We start from the raw sequence: 19,659 nt of genomic DNA on the forward strand, positions 1-19,659 counted from the left end.
GAACATTTCTTTATTTATGTTTCATTCGCCTCCGGCTGACCGTTTAGCCGTTATTCGCCGCCGAAGGCGTGATTTTTGGCGATTTTTGCCGTTTCCGAGGTTTTAATGGACATTTAGGAGGGGAAAGAGTTGTCCAATCAAGTTGATGATGAAGTACATTTTTGTAGGCAATTGCATTGGCTAAATTTCATGTGAAGTAAAATTTTTTGTACCTCCAACCGGTTTTGCTCCAGCTGAATCGATTTACAGATACCCTATAAAAACCGGAAAAAAACGGTTTTTTATAAAATTCACGGCCGGTTTTGGCCGGATCCGGCTCAAATTTTGCATGGGGTCATCCTTTGATATTCCCAACAGTTGATACTTGACGCAGCAAGATCCCAGAAAAGTGTGGTATATCTAGGGGGGGGGGGGTTGAGGGGTGTTATTATTTTTAGGGGCGATTTCTCTCTGGAGGGTGGTGCTACCCTTTACCAAGTTTTAAACCCTCCCAGAATTTATGAGAAGCTGAAGCTACATTGTACATAAAAGTACAGCGGTTAGCGAGATCTGATTATGCAGTTACAAACAAACAATAAATTGACTTTGAAATGAATTGGGTGGAGTAGTTTTCTCCTCTGGGGGCCTTTAATCTAACAGTAACTCAGCTTAAAGTAATATACAAATAAACAAGAAATTTCCTATTTATTTAAAAGTTAGGAAAAAGTGTCTCGGTGAACAACTATGTATAAAAACTAGGGTTGGCAATCCGAATCCGGAATCCGCCCAATTTTTGGCCAATTTTGGAATCCGAATCCGGAATCCGTTTTTTAATAGCGGATTCGGATTCTTAATTGGTAGGCTAAACTTAGCGTCTTGAGTTTTTTATTTCAACTTCCCCTTTTTGATGGCAAAGATTATCCATCATTATATATAATATCTTTTTAAATCTGGTTCGATTCTCGGAAGTGAATTATAGAGAACAACAAGAACATTAATTTTTTGGACATATGTAGCACTTAAATTTTTTAATTTAAAAAAAAGCGTTTTAAAATATTGCCGGAATCCCAATCCAGAGAATTCTGCGAAAATTCGCCATTTTTTGGACGGATTCTTGTAAGAATCCGAATCCGGTCCAAAAATTTGACGGATTGCCATCCCTAATGATTACCCGTCTTCTTTGAAATAGGAACTTTTTTCTTAAGGATCTAGAGGTAAATGAACAGCCGTTACAGGGTAAAGAAGTAGAAAAGAAAAAGAGATATTTACAAATACATGGAAATGTTGGTTTCAACAAAAAGGCAAAACTGTTTGAAGATCCTAGTGTGTGCCGGTGTAGTAAGGTAAATAATTTTTTGTTAAAGAATTAGGTATCTAGCAAACTTGATGTGATCGGTCGGTCAATCAAATAAATAAAGTATATATATAATAATCTTCTGCACTATTTTATAACAATGGATGTATTAATACTTGGATCTTACACCAGATTATCATGTTATTCATGTACTCTAATAAAGTTAATCATGCAGCTGGCTAAAATAATTATCTCCCCAATCCACCCTCCTTTTCCCACCCCCTCTCTTTCTTGATAAACGAACTGACCAATAAATTATGTCCATTTTATTAGCTACCTAATATTCTCCTACTTTATCCATTATTAAAATTCCTTTTTTCCCCAGGTGTTTCCATTGATGAGCCTACCCGACACAGTCCTATCTCGAGTTTTTAAATCATTGGACATTAAGGATAAGAAAAATCTAAGACTCGTCAACAGATGGTAATTTTTAATTTCAGTATGTGGCTGCGAAACCGATTGATATCCGCTGGATTAGAACTGGTACTCAGCCATACTAAAAAATCATGGATGGCATCGTATTTCAGACATTTTTTCACGAATATTAAAAATAGATCATAAAAGTAATATTGACTTTTCCTGAATTTTTATTGGTTAGTTCATTAAGTTGATTGTCCCCAAGGATTTATAGTAATGTTTACTTATCAGTATCTGTTAACTGCTCATGATATGATTTTTGTTATAGGTTCGGAAAGAAAGTTAAAATTCTGGACTCCACCTTCAGAGCATGGAATATAGATCTAAAAGAATACTCTGAATTCAAAGAAATTCAGGACACACTTGAAAAGGCAAAAATAGATGGCATTCTTCTAAACTACAGCATCAACGTTGGTCTACTGAATGAAGAAGAACCTCGCCAACCCTACAAGAAAGAAATGTTAACCTGGATATTGAATGTCTGGGGTGTCTATGTTACAGGACTTTGTCTATTTTTGGAAGGAGATGAAGAATTTTTGTTAAATGAGTTTTTTAGATTTCCTCATCTAGAAATGCTTGTTTTGATGAGAACTCCAGAATTTGAGGAAGATAACAATATAGAGGTAGAGTTAATTAAAAGGCATGCAAACACTCTGACAAAGATAAGTTTTCATGGATATTCGGATTGGATTCTGACTCCTTATGAAATTAATCTTCCTCGCATACAAGTCTTAAAGTTTGCAGATTGTGGTTTATCAACAATTAACTTCTTTACATTTGTCTGCAGTGAAAATGTGAGAAGAATAGATTTTGTATGTTGCTGCTATTGCAATGATAATTTACCTGAAATTAAAATGCCAAAGTTATTGCACATTTGCATTGAAGGCGGTACATTAGAACTGTATAGATTTGCTGAACAGTTTGCTGAACAACTGATTTCCCTCCAGATTCAAGGTATTGAGGTTTATGAATTAGATAAAAGGGCAAAGTTTAAGAATTTAAAATATTTGTGGACTGATAAGAATGTTAAACCAGGATGGAAATTCATAGAAGATTGTTCATCGACTCTGGAGCATTTAGTGTGTGAATTTCCAAGTCCAACAAACAGATACGCGCCTGTGCAAAAGTTAGAATTTGACCTTCCAAACTTGAGAGATTTGTACATCATGGATGTTTCTTCCTGGAGAGCAACTTTCAATGCTGAAAACCTTGAATTCCTATATATATCAGGAGCTACTGTTGAAACATCATTTTATGATGAATTTAGACTGGATAAATCCAACATAAAGTATCCCAATTTGAAGACCCTACTTCTGCCAGGCTGTATCAATGATTCTTTGGTTGACAAGCTTACAGTTAAATATCCAAGCAAATACTGCTCAAAGATGGGAAATGCATTAGGACTGCAAGCTGACTCAGTACTTACACTAAAAAAGGATGTGAATAGAGCCAGTAGACTGAGAGCCAAGGAGTTCTTTCCATGTTCTGACCTTGTCCCACTCATTCATGATGCTTGTCCAATCAGATGAAAAGAGATAGTTGCATGAAGTGCATTTCAGAAAAACGATTTCAAGCAAAAGTCACAAGTATACCATCTAACATTTATAATTTTGTATACCTATTAATCAACAAACATTTAGACATAACTAAATAAATCGTCATGTTTTTTATGAAAATAAGCCAGCTATACCTATAAATTGCATATACCACAAGAATACGATTTTCAAGTCTTGATATATTTTTAACTACATGGTTCTTTCAAACATATGACCTATACATTTATTCTAAACCATTGAACAAGGAAAAAACTACTCCTTTTCAGAAAGACCAATTTAGCTTTTAACAATAAAGGTGATTTGTTTTTTTCTTGAAGCATTTTTATAAAGCTGAATGCTATTATTGAAATGTAGTATATAAAAAGGACAGACATAGCTTGCCAGACTTCATTATTTTATCATCATTTAAGAAAAAACTATATACGTCTAACTTTTTATATAATATCACAGATTACGCACAAAGTACAACCTTTACTAGTTAAATAATATCAGAGTTTTATGACATGTCAAACCATTTTCAACAATGCATTTTTTTGCTGTATGCCTTTACCTTTGTGACTATAAAAATAAACCTAATATTCTTCTTACAAAAAAAAATTTCATCCTACTAGTTAGGTTTTCCTACAACGTGCCCCCCCCCCCCCCCCCCAACTTTTATTTGTGTTTTTTTGAAAGTTTTATTACATCTTTATGGACAAACACACACAACTGTATAAAATAGGAATTTAGAAGAATAGAATTTCAGAATCAAGGATGTTACGAACGTTGGCAGCGGGAGCGTCTGTATGCTCCATATACATGTTCAAAGCTGGGTCATACCAGGTGGGTGCAATATTTTTATTGTAGAACAGTTTCGCTGATAGAGGGTTAGGTTAGAGAATCAAAATTTTTATTATTTGTAAATATCTGAATTATGTTCTGCATTTCTCCCCCGAATCTTTTTAAAAATAGATTATAGGGGGGTGAAGAATGGGGATTATGGAAAATAGTAGGATTCATAACCAGTATTTTTTACCTTTCTTCATTTCCAAAAAAAAAATACCTACTTTTCCGTTTTGTAGAAAACATTTGTAAAAGTTTCATGGTGCCAAATCATCCTTAGAATAACCATTTTAAATCAAATCATTGTAAACTACACCACGTCAAATAAACTATTGCAAAATAGAAAAAAGTAACATTTCTGAAATGGAAAGACGAATATTTTAGTAAGGATAACAGAGTTTGAAATTACTAGGACAATTATAACATATCTAAATTTAAGACCTATCCGTCATGGACGAATTAACAGGTAGGCTATAAAAGTTTTCTGGAATTTTAATAAATATAATAGATTTGAAATCTGCATAAAATTTTAAGGATTTTTTATAAAATTCGTTTTTTATATAATTCATTATTTAAAAGCGCAAATCCAATTTTAGTTAATAAATTTTGACCAATAGGATAGGTGGATTGGAAACTACCTGCGCTCTAATTGGTTGAATGATGTACGTCACTTAAGCTTCTCCAATCAGAGCGCAGATAGTTTTCAATCCACCAATCACAGATGTCAAAATTATTTAACTTAATTTGTATTTGCGCTTATAAATAAAGAATTATACAAAAAACGAATTTTATAAAAAATTCCTTAAAATTTTATGCAGATTTCAAATCTATTATATTTATTAAAATTCCGGAAAACTTATATAGCCTATTAACAGGCCCTAATTGTTAAAAAAGCATCTCTTACTAATGAATACTTAACTTAGTTGCGAGCTGAATCGCAGTATATGGCCGAACCTTTGACTAGTGCTGCAGACATGGCTAAATCCTCAACACTCATGCGGGTCAGAATGGAGAAATTCATTATGAGTTTACAGGTGAGATGGTGCTTTACTTCAAATGTCTGTTAAGCAATTAACCCCCCCTCTTCCTTCCAGTATTATGAAATAAATTGAAAATAAGGATTGAAAACGCCATTTTTCTTGTATAAATGTGCCTTTTTAAAACCGGTTTTGCTAGCCCCGACGTGCCAAAGGTCCGTGCTAGCGAAACTGGTTTTAATCTTATGATTTCTAGTTTAATGTTTTTGAAAAAATGTCTTCAATGTGATGTTATATATTATTTTTCAGTAAGTATGGCTGAGAACCGGTTCTAATCCTGCTAATTTTAATCGGTTTCGAAGCCTTACTGGAAATGCTTATTATGAAATAATTTTTAGGGAGAATTGTGCAAGGCTTTCTTAGAGGAAGAAGAGAAAGGTGAATGGCGTGTGGACAGGTAGGAAAAATATACCTATCATATTTTAAAAAGTATGATGAATGTGTGTGCGTCTGTCTAAATAAATTATACGTATCTTGGTCATTTTTCATCAGAACTTTATTTTTTTTTGCTTTAAAAAACTTCAAATTTTTCTATACATATTGGGTTTGTGGGATTTACACGAAATTACAGTTATCTTTTAATTTAAACTACCTAAGTAGGTTCTTGTTTCGTATCTTATAAAATTAAAAGAAATTCTCATGTTGTAATATTAGTACATTATTCTGTGAGATTTAGAAGTAATCTACTAAAGAGGGGTGGCTGATGTGACACTTTTTGAAACCAAAACTAAAAGCCAAAGGAACTTAACTAAAAGAAAGAGAGTTACAGCACTGACATTTGACATGGCAGTTGTTTTGATGAGGTAAAATGTGGACCTGTGAAGAAACAGCGGCGAAAGTGTTAGGTTTGAAAAAGTAGCACATTCGCATCCCCCCCCACTTTTTTTTAAATTTGACGACATTCGAACATACCCTACTGTTTCCGAGTCAAATTATTCAATATCTTTATCCTGAAAGATTTTTATTTTAGATGGACAAGAGAAGAGGGAGGCGGAGGAATTACTTGTGTAATCCAGGTATAAAACAGCTAAGATTCAGGGATTGGACAATTTTGTAAATTAGGGACGGGGGGGGGGGGGGGGAATTTGAATCGGCTGAGACAAACTTATTTTTTTTCCTTAAAAATTTCCCTTTTATTTTCACTTGACACGATTTTTTAATAGTGACGTGGATGTTTAAAATATTACAAGTGTCAATTGAAAATATAATGGAAATTTTAAGAAAGAATAAAAGTTTTTCTGTTAAGATGATTCAAAATTGTCTAATTTGGAGAGAAAGTGCAACAACAAATTTCGGCGAGATTTATACCAAAAAATCTGACAAACTTGTTAAAAGAATTATTTTAGGACGGCCACGTTTTTGAGAAAGCTGGAGTCGGCGTGAGCGTTGTTCATGGTATGATACCACCTGCGGCTGTTAAACAAATGAATGCTAGGTTGGATTTATTTTTTTGATGGGGGGGGGGGGGGGTGAGAAATATAAAAGGTTTAGAATCAATAAAAATTTGCCATACAAAAAGAATTACCTCCTAATAAGCATTTGCTTAGTTTATGCATGCAGTGTACAACAAATAAATCTTTGATATTATTAAAAGCGAAGCTTTCCCATAATTAGGGTCGGTCCGTACGACAGATAGCTTTTTTCGTTAATTTAGGCATGTTAGAATTGTCCTATCGATTCCAAACTTCGCATGATGATTCCTGTAGTAGCTAGGTACAATTTAGAAAGCGTAGCAACTCTATAATCAATACCAAAATGTCCGTACGTCCATTTTAAACATGTCGATTTTTAACTTTTTTTGACAAAATTTTTTTTTTATGTTAAAATAATCTGATTCTTCTGATTTTTGGAAACTTATTCCTATTACAAAAAGGTACAATGTTAAAAGCGAAGCATCTCTATAAACAAGTCCCAAAAATAAAAGTATGTCCTTTAACAGTATCATCTATTTATGCAGTTTTGCATCAAATTTACCTACAATATTGTTTGTACTGATGCATTAATATTCTGCTAATTCAGTTCTGACAATCTACAAGTGTTAATGTTCGTTGTTCTTCCATTTCAGAGCTTCGCTTTTATGGATGTTGTCATCCTTGTTTTTTTAATATTTATTAGTAGGTACCTACTTGACATTATTAAAAAAAAATTTATTTACTTAGAAAGGTAGGTATTATCAAAAATAACTAAATATATGTATTTAGAGGTAAGAATTTACCAGAAGGTGAAGAAATGCCATTCTTTGCCTGCGGCATCAGCTGTGTTGTGCACCCTAGGTGGGTTTTTATCTTTTTTCTTAGCAGAGGCTTGTATCTTTTTCACAATTCTTGTCGTGTTATTATGAGCTTATAAGAGCTTCCAAAAGAGGAGCTACCATGAGACAGCGTTTTAAATCATTTTCAATTTATTTTTTAAAAAGGGAGGTTCAATGCTTGGCAGGCTTTTTCAAGGGAAAGCACCAAAGAGTGTTAAATTATATTTTTGTAGTAATATTGTTATCTTAACTGTAACACGAATTTTGATTGGGCCGAAGGACAAAATAAATAAATTCATTTATATTAGGGTTGGCAATCCGTATCCGGATCCGGGATCTGGAATTCGCCCATTTTTTGGTAAATTTTGGAATCCGGAATCCGTTTTTTAATAGCGGATTCGGATTCTTAATTAGTAGGCTAAGAAGTTTTTTCTTTCAACTTCCCCTTTTTGAAGGCAAAGATTATCATCATTATATTTGAAATCTTTTAAAATCTGGTTTGATTCTTAGAAGTGAATTATAGAGAACAACAAGAACATCAATTTTTAGGACAAATGTAGCACTTAATTTTTTTAATTTAAAAAAAAGCCTTTTAAAATATTGCTAGAATCCGGAATCCGCGGGAATCCGCCATTTTTGTTGACGGATTCTTGGAAGAATCCGAATCCGGTCCAAAAATTTGACGGATTTCCATCCCTAATTTATATATTAAAATGTTAAGGAACCCTCATGTACCAACAATGCATTTTAACTACAGATATTTTGAAGTTGAAGAATCTTCCGGACAAAAGAGGTTATTTTCCTACATTTTTTATGCTTTTTTGAAATTTGTATTGCCCAAGTAATTTACATAATACTGGTCTCAAATAAAAAATAATCATTTTCCATTTTAATATCCGCGGAACGCGGTCTTTAACACAATGCGATAATAATCGGTTCTATTCCCTTCTCCTGTAACTTAACGTATTTTCTAATTTATTTTTTATCAGGGGTGTATATTCTGCAAATTTGACCCGGCTGAGGTGGGGCCCGGCTTTGGGGTAAAAAAAAAAAATAAAAAATATGTGGTTTTGGGGAAAAAATGTAAAAATTAAGAGAACTGAAAGCCTTTTTTTTCTTTTTTTTTCTCCCCTCTTTGGTGAAAAAAACTAAAAATATGTGGAAGAGGGCATAATATGAATAAAATAAAGAGTTCTGAAAATATTTTTCCATTTTATCCCCTTGCTGGAAAAAATAGGAGGGGAAAAAATTTAAAAATTTGCAGCAGGGGAAAAAATGAATCTTGTGCAGAATATACACCCCTGTTTTTTATGCAGTCGTTAATTAGAAATCTAAAAGTAAAAGTTTCTATGAAAATAAAATTTTGTTACTAAATACAGATAATGTTAAATAAAACTTTAAATAAAATACTAATTAAACGAACTATGTACAGGTGGTGGTTTGGAGGGGGCTCTGATCTGACCCCCTACTATCTGGATGAAGAGGATGGGAAATTATTTCACACCACCCTCAAGACTGCCTGTGATAAACATGATAAAGGGTTAGTAAGCCATTTTCGGTGTTTTCACAATCCTTATATTAAAGTCACAGGGTGTTTGTCTGTGTGCCTGTCTGTACCGAAGGATCTCGATAACCGCTGAACCGATACTGTTCATTTTTACAGTGTAGCTTCTTATGTAGTTTATGGGAAGGTTTATAGCTATCAACAACCCTCATAATGAAATAAAAAAGGGAGGGTCGAATTCAATATATTATGTACGTGACTATCCAAAGTATCCAAACTTACTCAATAATCCCCTTTTTACACAACCAGGGGAAGTTGCGTGAATGTGTTCAACTGAGAAATTCGAGTTGAATTTTTCTAAAAGTTTGTGTTTGCTGCATATTCGATATGATTGAAAAAAATATTTTAATTTCTTATTACATTTTGTTTTTAGATATTATGCAAAGTTTAAAGCATGGTGTGATGAGTACTTCTTTATTAAACACAGGAAAGTCTAACTATTAGCTTTAAAGGAATTCCTATAAAAGAAAATGTTATTGTGTCTAATACAAAGAAAAAATAATCTTTTAGTAAAGTTAAAAACAATAAGACTGGAAACAGGGGCGTATGTATCTCTTAAACCATTCGATCATCAGAGCAGTCTTGTTTTGGACTACAGCTGTCAGAGGCATGAGCTATAGTTTATGCAAGAATCAACACCTGAAGACCCCCCTCCCTTCCTCCCTTGCCTGCATTTAAGGCATTAAGTTGTTTTAAATGCACATTATTGTGTTTGAAATGCATGCTATTTTATACTATTTTGTGTTAATGCATGCTATTTCATACTATTTTATGGAATTTTTACATACTATTGCATACTATTCACTTTTTTCTGCATACTATTTTATGCTATTTTGAAAAAAAGTCTGTGGCCACCCAGTATATGTCTCATAAAGAATTTTGAAAATCAGACCAATAACACAAGATATTGGGTGGGGTAGGGGTAATGTGAAAAATATATAAATAGCCCAAAAGCAGTCAGACCGACATGGTTGTTTTGTACTAAATTATGCTATTTATTGATGGGAATGTTGACAAGAAGTTTCAGCTTTCTATCTTAGCATCTCACGGACTGGCTGACGGACGTACTGGTTGGTGGATGGACAGACATAGTGAAATATAGAGTTGCTCCGCAACCATCATATATAGCTAATATTAAAGTTACTCTATAGAAATATATCTCGTGGTATTGGCGGAATATTCTTTGATGATCTCGACAGTCCTGGAATAGAGGTAAGAGCTAGTCATTTGTGGTTAGGTCAATATACTAAAGGAACAGGATGTCTATCTATCTGAATACGTTTATGTCAGCTAAAATCAAGTAAAAGACGTGACAGATCGTTACAAAATTCTCTGCCAAGTTTTCCATAAGTTCAAAGAAGATTTTAGACTATCGTGTCCCGAGACAAAAATACCCTCCACCCTCCAAAAAAAAGAGACTGGGGTTGACATTACTACGTTTAATCTAATGAACTTTGTGTATCTTTAATTTCATTTTCATTTTTTGTGCGTTTTGAAAAGTACATTTTATACCTATTATTTCTTAATATATGAAACTTGATTCTTGATGGTATATTCTTTTTGTGCTACTTATGGATAAACGTGTTCTTGTTCTCTTTCAAATTATGACGAAAACTATTTATTGAATAGAGTATTTTTATCTAAAATTAAACACAATATGAAAATTGTTACATAGAAATAGATAAATGAATGAAATAAGTGTATTATGACGTGTATATTAATATTCTATTTTGTATTGTATTTACACAGTTAAAATTTATTCACAAATTTTGTTTAGCCTTTAAGATTCTGATATTACCAAAATAAAAATATTTTTTATGAAGATTTCATTTTACCAAATTAAAAGGCACTGCTGCTGCTGTTCCCCTAGCATCTATGGGCTTCTTATTTAAAAGTGCAAGAAAGTATAGAAAAATAGCCTAAAACAACTCCTAGTCTTATATCTAAAAATAAGTTTAATATGTTAATGTATGTGAAGCTTCGCTACAAAGAAGAATAGTAGTTATTGAAATCTTAAGCTTCAAACAAATATAACTTTACTACAGATTACCAGAATGACAAAATCAAACCTTTTTAAACTGATGCTTGGAGCACTAAATGAAATTCTTATGATTTCATGACGTTAATATCATGTTTCCTCTTAATCAATCCATTCATATATGTACAATATAAAATACTTATATTATTTTACACGTATATACCTATGACTTGAATAAAATATTAGGATCTACTGCAGTTCACGCTAAAATATTGCTGGTAACGAATATTGCCGAAAATCTATGAATTTTAAAGGCTGCCAGCTGCCAAACGGCTGAACGTACAGATCATGCCCGCACACTGTTTTAAGCGGTATAAGAAGGCCTAAAAATAATCTGGAATAGCCATAAATCAGTAATACATAATTATCTCGCAGTGCAGAGAAATGCGCGAAAAGGCCTATTTTACACGTTTTTTCTTCAGTGAAGCTTTCCCTGTGCATCATTGGATCTTGGCTATTCCAGATTTTTTGTAGGCCTTCTTATACCGCTTGAAATGGTGTGCGGGTATGATCTGTACGTTCAGCCGTTTGGCAGCTAATAGCCATTAAAAAATTATCAAATTCTACCTACAAGATTACACAAATTAAAAATATTTTATTGACAAACTTTTCCAGACTTTGTAATGAAAATCAATTAGCCATTGTAATGGAAATTAAGTGAAATCTACTTGTACGTTGATTAGTTAATTAGAAAATGGCAAAAATATATATAACTATTGTTTTTATCAAAATCATACAAATTACAAGTAGACAAACGAACATTAACATTAACATTAAGCAAAATTTTGTCACTTTTGAAAGTTGTCAAAAAAAGAAAATAAAGAGAAAACGAAAAATTTCAGCTGTCTCTATAATTAGCAGCCGACTAAATCACATCCACCCCCCCTAGGGTTTCGGACGGACTGGTGCAAATTACACTGCTAAATGAGGGGAACCTAATTTTGGCACTTACACTACCGACCAACCAACCAAAAACCAATAATTTTAATTTTCAGGAATGTTTTGCATTTGTGCAAGATTGTGGCAACTCTGTGATTCCATCCTACCTACCTATGATTAGGAAGAATAAAAATAAAGGTTAGGGATTCTCAACTTCTAAACAAGGACGCGATTATGTCTCAACCAATAATTGTAATCTACAGGGTAAATTTTGTGTATTATTATAGGGGATGTACTGTACCTGAATATATAGACCTTTTTCTTATCCCTTTAGATCGCTGTATAATACACCTTATATTAGGTTATGGATATGCTGAAAGACAATGGCAATTGATGAGAAGAGGTCACTATGCTGAATACAACCTGGTCTATGATAGGTGATGTATTTCAATATTGTTTCAGGGGTGTTGAAATATTTCCTTATTCTAAATTGTCTACCCCCCACCACCACTCCCTGAAATTTTGAAAAAAAATGTACTGTGTTGTATTGTTTATAATCTTAATCAACTATTCAAATATTGAATTTTGAACATTGTTTTGAAGTAATGTTTCTCTCTGGTGTTCTTAGGTCAGTCAACACTTCTGGTCCCCTTTTTGTTTTCTCTCCGAGTCCTTACATATCATGTTCAATGTCTACGTTTTACTCTTTTTATAATTTGTTTAAAGCGTGACAATTAGACTAGGTAAAAATAAAAGAATTTCTGAATTATGGAAATGAACGAAGTAGTGAATTTCGTCGTATTTTCACAGTAGCTTTTGATAGGTTATTTAAGGTTAGGTTAGGTAAATGTTAATAATTGCCCTGCAGGGTTAGGAAATAGGAGAAAAGCTAATGTAAATGACATAACTCGCTACTTCGTTTTCTTTCCATGATCCCAATTTCCAATTTTAATGAAAACTACATTTAACATATTTCAAATATTTAGAGGAACAAAGTTTGGTTTGTACACCCCTGGTGCCAGGATTGAGAGTATTCTGATGTCGCTGCCCCTGAATGCCAAGTGGGAGTACATGCACACCCCTGAACCAGGCACATTTTAGCATTTTATTAAAATTTGCGCTATTACAAAAAAATAAACAAGCACTTCCGCTGTGGCTCTTAAAAATAATCGCAGGTGTTGGTTGTAAAGGGAAATTTATAGAAAATAACATGATCTTAAATGATTCCAAATTGTCTGATTCAGCGAGAATTGATAAAAAAGATTTTTTTGGTTTTAAGAGGAAGTTTAAAAAAAACATGGTTTCAAATGACTTAAAATTTAAGGGATTAGCACACACATTAGGATTTAGCTTAACGAACAATAAATCAAAAGAATACCCGTAGGGGGTAAGTAAGTTAATTTTTTTTGGAAAAAATATAACATGTTATCACTACCTAGTTACCTATCTTGAGTTATAAAGTTAGATTTTCAACTTCAGACAGAATAAACCTTAATAATTTATATGATTAAAAATGATAAAATGATGTTTGATATTAGGAAGTAAAGAGGCGAAACTTACAGAAATTTTGAAGAACCCTAAAGACTGGGTTTAAATTGTTTGACAATCCCTAAATTCCAGGGAAATAGGGATAGAACAATTGGCAGATAATTAAAATTTTGAGTTCTAGCTCAACATTTATCTAGGAGGAAATTTTGGATATTAGAACCCAAAGTTTAAGAGCCAAAATAATAAATTTTATTTTCATTGTCCTGTCCCTATTTCCCTGCCAAATTCTTTGAGTTACACAAATGAAGATTATGAATATTGTTAATATGAAATATTAGAAATTATTCAATTCATTATAATTTACACAATCTATAATCTATATGTATTATTAATGTATGTTTTTTATTAAAGGTTTCTTCTTCCATTTTTTATATTTAAGAAAATGCCTTTTTTTATTACTAAATTCTTAAATGAAATTAATATATTTAATGTTATCTAATCAATTAAGTGTTATCTAGTAATGTTATTAAAGTCACAAATTGCTCATTGTTTATTGAAATTTATAAAGTTTTCTTAGTTCGTGCAATGATTTAAGTATTATTTTTATATTAAAATTTCCTAATTTGTAAAAAGTTGTAATTTATAAGTTTGCTCAAGAATCCATAAATATATTTTTCTATTTTTTTCCAAATTGTCACATATTTCATTAATACTAACCTACCTAATGTTTTAATTATTTTTTTTTCTTTCTATTTTATTGACTTATGTGCCAAAATTATGCAATGTACATTCGATTCTGCACATTTGTTAGAAACTGTATTTTGGTACGAAATGGCATTTTTTTCCAATTCATCCGAATAATAAGTCAGCCTTGAAGCATATCTATAATACAAAGTAGAACGATGTCTGTCTGTCCGACTGTCTGTCCGTCTGTCCGTCTGAAGCTTAGGATCTCAGTAACCACTGAACCGATTGGATTCTACTCTTCAGGGTATATACCTATTGGTCCTGCGGTGGTTTTAAGCTATTTTCTTGGGGGGGTGGGACACCCCCAACCCCCCCAAAAACAAAAAAATCCCCCCCCATTTTTTTTTTTTTTTTTTTACAAATTTTTCGAATTTTACGAAATTTACGAATTTTGCGAATTTAATCGCAAAATGTTTTCCTGCTGGGTAGGTGCGAAAATTTGTGATCCGTTCTGCTGGGTAAGTAATAGAAGATGTAATTATACCTCTTGGGGCAAAGCCACTAGTGCTTTTATATTGGATGTATTGTTGTGTCTGTTTTATCATCTAGGGTAATAAATCTATTAGATAAGAAAAAAACTAACATATTGAAATGGTGATGGTTTACTAAAAACTTGTTAATTTGTGATATAAGTCTCAAAATTAGTGATATAAATAATAAAGATTTTTCCAGTACCTATGGCTTTGAAACCGTTTAATATCCGTTGGATGGTACTCAGTCATACTGAAAAATTATGTATAGCATCGTATATTATCCAGTTTTCTACAAATATAAAAATGTACAATCATAATATTAAAACCAGTTTTGCTTGCCCGTGATTTCGGCATCTCGGGGACAAATAAAACTTGTTTTTATCTTATAATTGTACATTTTATATCCGCGGAAAGTTGTTTATAATACGATGCGTTTAATAACTATAACTTATATAAATGTATTAGTGTTCCAAGAAATAATTTTTTGATAATACATAATGAGCTTGTATACTTTTTTATACTTTTATTGTTAGAATTTTTTGTAGTTTTATTTTGATAAAAATTTCAGACTGAAAAATGACCTCATATGATGAAGAAGGAGAATATAATGAGGTGGGAATTTTTCATTTTTTGACGTTGTAGGTGTAATTTTCAACTTTACAAGTTACAGACAATTTTTCACAAATATAAAAATAAAAATAATAATACTGGTTTTTGATTTTACAACTTTTCATTTTAATATACGCGAAAAAATGTTTATTATACGATGCGATAGATATCGATTATTGAAATTTGTGTCTGGGAAGGATGCTGTATCCCCCGAGATGTATGAGACTTAAAGACAGGATAGTTATAGAGCAGCTTTAGCAAAGATAATCTACCTGTATCTGCAACGCAGGGGTGATCAAAGTTACCACAAGAATCTCCAGAGGTTATCCAAAGGGTGCAGGGGGCCAGGACGGGAGTGACGGTTAGGGTCTCCAGGCGGGGCCTCAGTGCATTTAATGGTTTTCTGGAAATTATGGAGATCTTGACGACTTTATATTCATTACTAGGGAAGCTGTCTATAACACGATGCGATAAATAACTAATATCTATTTAGGGAGAGTATGGAAGTGTACCAAAGTATGGTAACCAGTTTGAGGGTGGTGGAGGCGACGTAGTCCCAGAGGGTAAACAATATTTTGGATCATAGAAAGAAACCGAATTAGCGGGTTTCGTCATATTTTCTCATTTCTCTTATTTTTAGCCTTTGCGGAAAGCAATAACCTTGCGGAACCCTATTTCCTAACCCTGCGTTGCCATTATTAACATTTACCTAACCTAACCTAAAATAATTTATCCAAAGCTGCTTTGAAATTATGACTAAACCCGCTACTTCGTTTTCTTTCGATGTTCCAATATTTTTAATAAAACAACATAGGTATATAACAAGGATGACAACACCCATAAGTTGCGAAGCACAAAAAACATTAGTACATATAAGTACAAATTGGATTATCTTTAAAGAAGATAACCCAAAAGGTTTCAAAATCATGAAACCTTTTAAAGATAAGTATTTTGGTCTTGAAGTATGAACGACAGCTGATAGACAGACAGAAAAAAATAATATATACTAATAGACTAGATGTGCATAAGTCATGGGAATCTTCACAGAAAATTCCGCCGTCTATCACAAATAGTATAGTAGCCGAGAAAATCACATTTCCCACTTACACTTTCGGAATAACTGACGGACAAAGTGAATTATAGAGAATCTGCGCTTCAAATTTTGTACTAGTTAGACATGGCACATAGTATCTAAATTAGTTAAAAATCAAATTTTCAGGAGAGAAGACAAAAATACTTCTGATGGGACTAAGAAGAAGTGGTAAATCATCAATCCAGGTTTGTATAAGTTTTGTCCAGTATGGATTCGAAACCTATTAATGTCCGCTGGATTAGAGCCGGTTCTCAGCCATACTGAAAAAGAAGTATATCATCGTATAACTGACAATATTCACGAATATTTAAATAAAAATCACAAAAAAATACCTACCAGTTTTGAAAGGCTGGGCCAACAGCCCCTCAGGACAAACAAGACTGTTTGTAATCTTAAATTTTTTCCTTTTGTTATCCGCGGAAAGTTGTCTATAATACGAAACGATAAACAACTATTACATGCATGTAGTATTTTGATGATTTCTCGTTATTTGTAATAAGTATATTTTATTTATCAGTTTAAATTTCCTTATATTGTAGAATGTATGTTTAAGAAAAACTTGTCTATTTCTAGTTTTTGCTGATAGTCTACTTTTTCTCTCTCTTCTTTTTCAGAATCAGGATTTTTAAAAAACTTATCTAACGAGACATTTTCCTTGCTCAGAATTTTTATTTTTGATGGATTTTATTAAAATAGGCATTTGCTCTTTTCAAAATTAATTTAATTAAGACAATATATGACACATATACATTTAGTCAACTTTATAAATCTAAATGTCAGTCTTTCCATCCATCTGTCGCACAAAGGATTTATAACTATTAGTTAAGATAGACGGCTCATTTGTAGGTTTAAAAAGTTTACTTTTTAATGAACATCCACTCTATGACTGACTTGGTTCGTCAGTCAGTAGGATGTAATGCTCTTGAGAATATTAAATTTCATATTCTCTTAATTGTAATGCTTACATGAGATTTTTATATAATATATGTTTTTCTTAACTGTTATAAAAGATAAACTGTTAAAATTATATGTGAAGATTGAAATGAATTTTAAGCATCTACTTTTCAACTTATTATGCCAGTGCAGTCTCCTTGTGGATTTTTTTAGGATTATTAGCTATAATAGATTTTTAATTGATAATGTCATTAATAATTTTCTTGTATTTTAGAAAGTTGTGTTCCACAAGATGTCCCCTAATGAAACCCTGTTCCTGGAGTCCACCAACAAAGTACAAAAAGACGACATTTCAAACAGCTCCTTTGTCCAGTTTTCAATTTGGGACTTTCCAGGTGATAATTCCTTGATATTTTTTATACATGATATTGTATGATTGAGTTAAACTTGTTTATGATTTATGTTTAAGTTCGGTAGAGTAAGCTGTTGTAAAGGCGGTAATTTTGAGGATTAAAAAAAGTGGATAAAAAAGGAGTAATTGGACCTAACACTGCCCTGACTTAATAAGGTTATGTTTACGCTGGGTTTCAAAGCTTAATACCTATTTACTATTTAGCCAATTTTGTATGTTTAGGTCAAATTGATTTCTTTGATCCAACATTCGAGAAGGAATCATTGTTTGGAAATTGTGGAGCTCTTATCTTTGTCATTGATGCTCAAGATGATTATTTAGAGGTAAGGATATGTAGCTATCTTTTGCTATCTGTCTATTGTTTTCTATCTATCTAAATATGTTTTTTTGTCATTGATGCTCAAGATGATTTTCTAGAGGTGAGGATATCTATCTATCCTTTGCTATCTAATGATAACTTTTTATATGTCTTTCTTTTTATCCTTGTATGGATAATTTCTATGTAAGTGTATAAGGTAAATCCATATTGAATTTCTTACAACTTTTTATATTTTCACCTGAGGGGAAAAAAGGAGTTTCTTTGTCTCACAAATATACTTTGAGAAACAAGGATGATAATAAATCAGACAGTTAGATAAGCGAACCTTTAAAAAATGTAGAATTTTAGTGAGTTTTAAAAATCAGAAGTCTAAACAAAAATTGATGTTTCTCAGGTGTAATATGCCTATAATCAAGGAAGCACAATATGGACGTACTAATATTTGAAAACGTAATCATGTTGGTGCCATGATAATAACACTATTATACCTACTCGTTCTAGATATCTTATTAATTAGGACAATTTTATTATGTAAAAGTGCCATCAAAATACCTCTAAAATCAATATGTTTATGGTAATCAATATTATTATAGAGCTGCTGTTTTTTAGAATTAATGCTTATTGTTATAGGAATCCTTAAAGCTATACGTTACGGATGAATGGATGAACGGACACACCCCTTCTATAAAAAGCTTCGCTTTAAAAAATATGAATGCAACAAAATAAAAAGTAGTCACAAAAAAAGTATTTGGGTCGTGTGTCTGTCTCGTTTATACCTCAACAAGGATGACAACATTCTTCTATAATACAAAGTAGAACGATGTCTGTCTTTTTGTTTGTCTGTTTGTTTGTAGCGAAGGATCTCGCTAACGGCTGAACCGATCGGGTTCTCCTTTACAGGGTAGCGTTCCGGGAAGGTTTTTAACTGGTTTGATCAAACTTCTTGGGGCAAAGCCCCTAGAGGCTAGGGGCGAAGCCGCTAGTAGTGTTACAAAGAGAAACTTGTAAAAACTGGAAATATTCAAATATTTAGCCATAGATTTTAAATGGGAGGGAAGGGACATTGGGCTGCTCATTACACAATTCCCCAGAGTTTTATATTCGTTGGCTGAACAATGTTGGGACTTCACTTTAGTGAATTTTAATTCGTTAGTTCATTAAATTGAGTGTCCAAAAGTTAAAACCTCTACTTGTGTTCTACAGAAGGGGTATATTTGTGTATCATGATTGGGGATGTGCATCAATTTATTTGCCCTTGTCATATCACTTTAGATTCCTGCATGAAAATAGATATTTTCTAAAGTTTTTGATGCTAGGTTTAATATTGATAGGACGATTTCAATGCTTCAAAGAACTAACCAATACAGAAACATGTTAAAAATAGAAAAGCTACGCTTTAAAAAATTCATTGAATTCTTGACTAATTGGATATTTTGTTATTATAATTGTCACGTGACACGAGACTAATAAAAACAGGCATTGTTTTTATAGCTGTTGTTTTTGTAGCAAGTTCAACTGATGTTAGCGAGCTCTTTAAGCTTCATCCTGATGGACATACTTTGTGTTATAGATAAAAATAAAATATTAGTTAAGGGGGGGGTTTAATGCAACCATCTCGTAATCAGTGAGCAAATGGCACTTAGAATTCGAATTTCGATCTAAACTTTTGCATGAGTAATCATTGGTAGGTCTATTTTCCCTAAATCGAACAAAAAGTTAGAAAAGTA

At 32.4% G+C, this 19,659-nt stretch overlaps 3 protein-coding genes across 20 annotated transcripts in view; all 3 read left to right on the forward strand.

Annotated features, from left to right (window-relative positions):
* Positions 1-4,053, forward strand: part of LOC145328775 (uncharacterized) — a 14,275-nt gene extending 10,222 nt beyond the window's left edge. Inside the window, exons 3-6 of one of the 2 annotated variants that reach the window (XR_013882611.1) lie at positions 1,185-1,322; positions 1,659-1,756; positions 2,019-3,601; positions 3,757-4,053. Coding sequence is in view for 1 of the 2 variants with exons in the window: in XM_080172626.1 (XP_080028752.1) it covers positions 1,185-1,322; positions 1,659-1,756; positions 2,019-3,279 (1,497 nt within the window). In the remaining variant the exon portion in view is untranslated. Of the gene's footprint in view, positions 1-1,184; positions 1,323-1,658; positions 1,757-2,018 lie in introns of both variants that reach the window. The other variant, XM_080172626.1, reaches the window with a different exon arrangement.
* Coprox (oxygen-dependent coproporphyrinogen-III oxidase) lies at positions 3,981-15,174 on the forward strand. 2 transcript variants are annotated; one of them, XR_013882626.1, is made up of 15 exons: positions 3,981-4,128; positions 5,052-5,162; positions 5,504-5,562; positions 6,136-6,181; positions 6,512-6,600; positions 7,367-7,438; positions 8,138-8,209; positions 8,849-8,956; positions 9,354-9,405; positions 10,130-10,192; positions 12,014-12,095; positions 12,259-12,334; positions 12,884-12,987; positions 13,436-14,910; positions 15,020-15,174. XR_013882626.1 is itself a non-coding variant. In XM_080172632.1 (14 exons), the coding sequence occupies exons 1-14, from the start codon at positions 4,060-4,062 to the stop codon at positions 13,489-13,491; spliced, it is 1,059 nt and encodes a 352-aa protein (XP_080028758.1). In that variant the 5' UTR covers positions 3,981-4,059; the 3' UTR covers positions 13,492-15,174. The 2 variants fall into 2 exon arrangements, 1 of the variants encoding a protein (XP_080028758.1); XM_080172632.1 differs by having other exon boundaries at positions 13,436-15,174.
* The window catches only part of RagC-D (Ras-related GTP binding C/D), a 32,394-nt gene continuing 27,899 nt past the window's right edge, over positions 15,165-19,659 (forward strand). For all 16 annotated transcript variants that reach the window (XR_013882613.1, XR_013882614.1, XR_013882615.1 and 13 more), the window contains exons 1-5: positions 15,165-15,217; positions 15,708-15,777; positions 16,434-16,492; positions 17,476-17,596; positions 17,836-17,936. Coding sequence is in view for 5 of the 16 variants with exons in the window: in XM_080172627.1 (XP_080028753.1) it covers positions 15,182-15,217; positions 15,708-15,777; positions 16,434-16,492; positions 17,476-17,596; positions 17,836-17,936 (387 nt within the window). In the remaining 11 variants the exon portion in view is untranslated. The remainder of the gene's footprint in view (positions 15,218-15,707; positions 15,778-16,433; positions 16,493-17,475; positions 17,597-17,835; positions 17,937-19,659) is intronic.

The sequence above is a fragment of the Acartia tonsa genome, chromosome 9 (assembly GCF_053477335.1).
Source record: "Acartia tonsa isolate MP-2025a chromosome 9, ASM5347733v1, whole genome shotgun sequence".
Lineage (NCBI taxonomy): Eukaryota > Metazoa > Arthropoda > Copepoda > Calanoida > Acartiidae > Acartia > Acartia tonsa.

What these genes read in the sequence shown, in the direction of transcription:
- Coprox (XM_080172632.1), top strand. Translation starts at nt 4,060, where the DNA reads ATGTTACGAACGTTGGCAGCGGGAGCGTCTGTATGCTCCATATACATG. An exon ending in TCGACAGTCCTGGAATAGAG is followed by an intron (nt 10,193 to 12,013) that starts GTAAGAGCTAGT and finishes TTTAATTTTCAG; the next exon opens with GAATGTTTTGCATTTGTGCA. An exon ending in TAGGAAGAATAAAAATAAAG is followed by an intron (nt 12,096 to 12,258) that starts GTTAGGGATTCT and finishes ACCTTATATTAG; the next exon opens with GTTATGGATATGCTGAAAGA.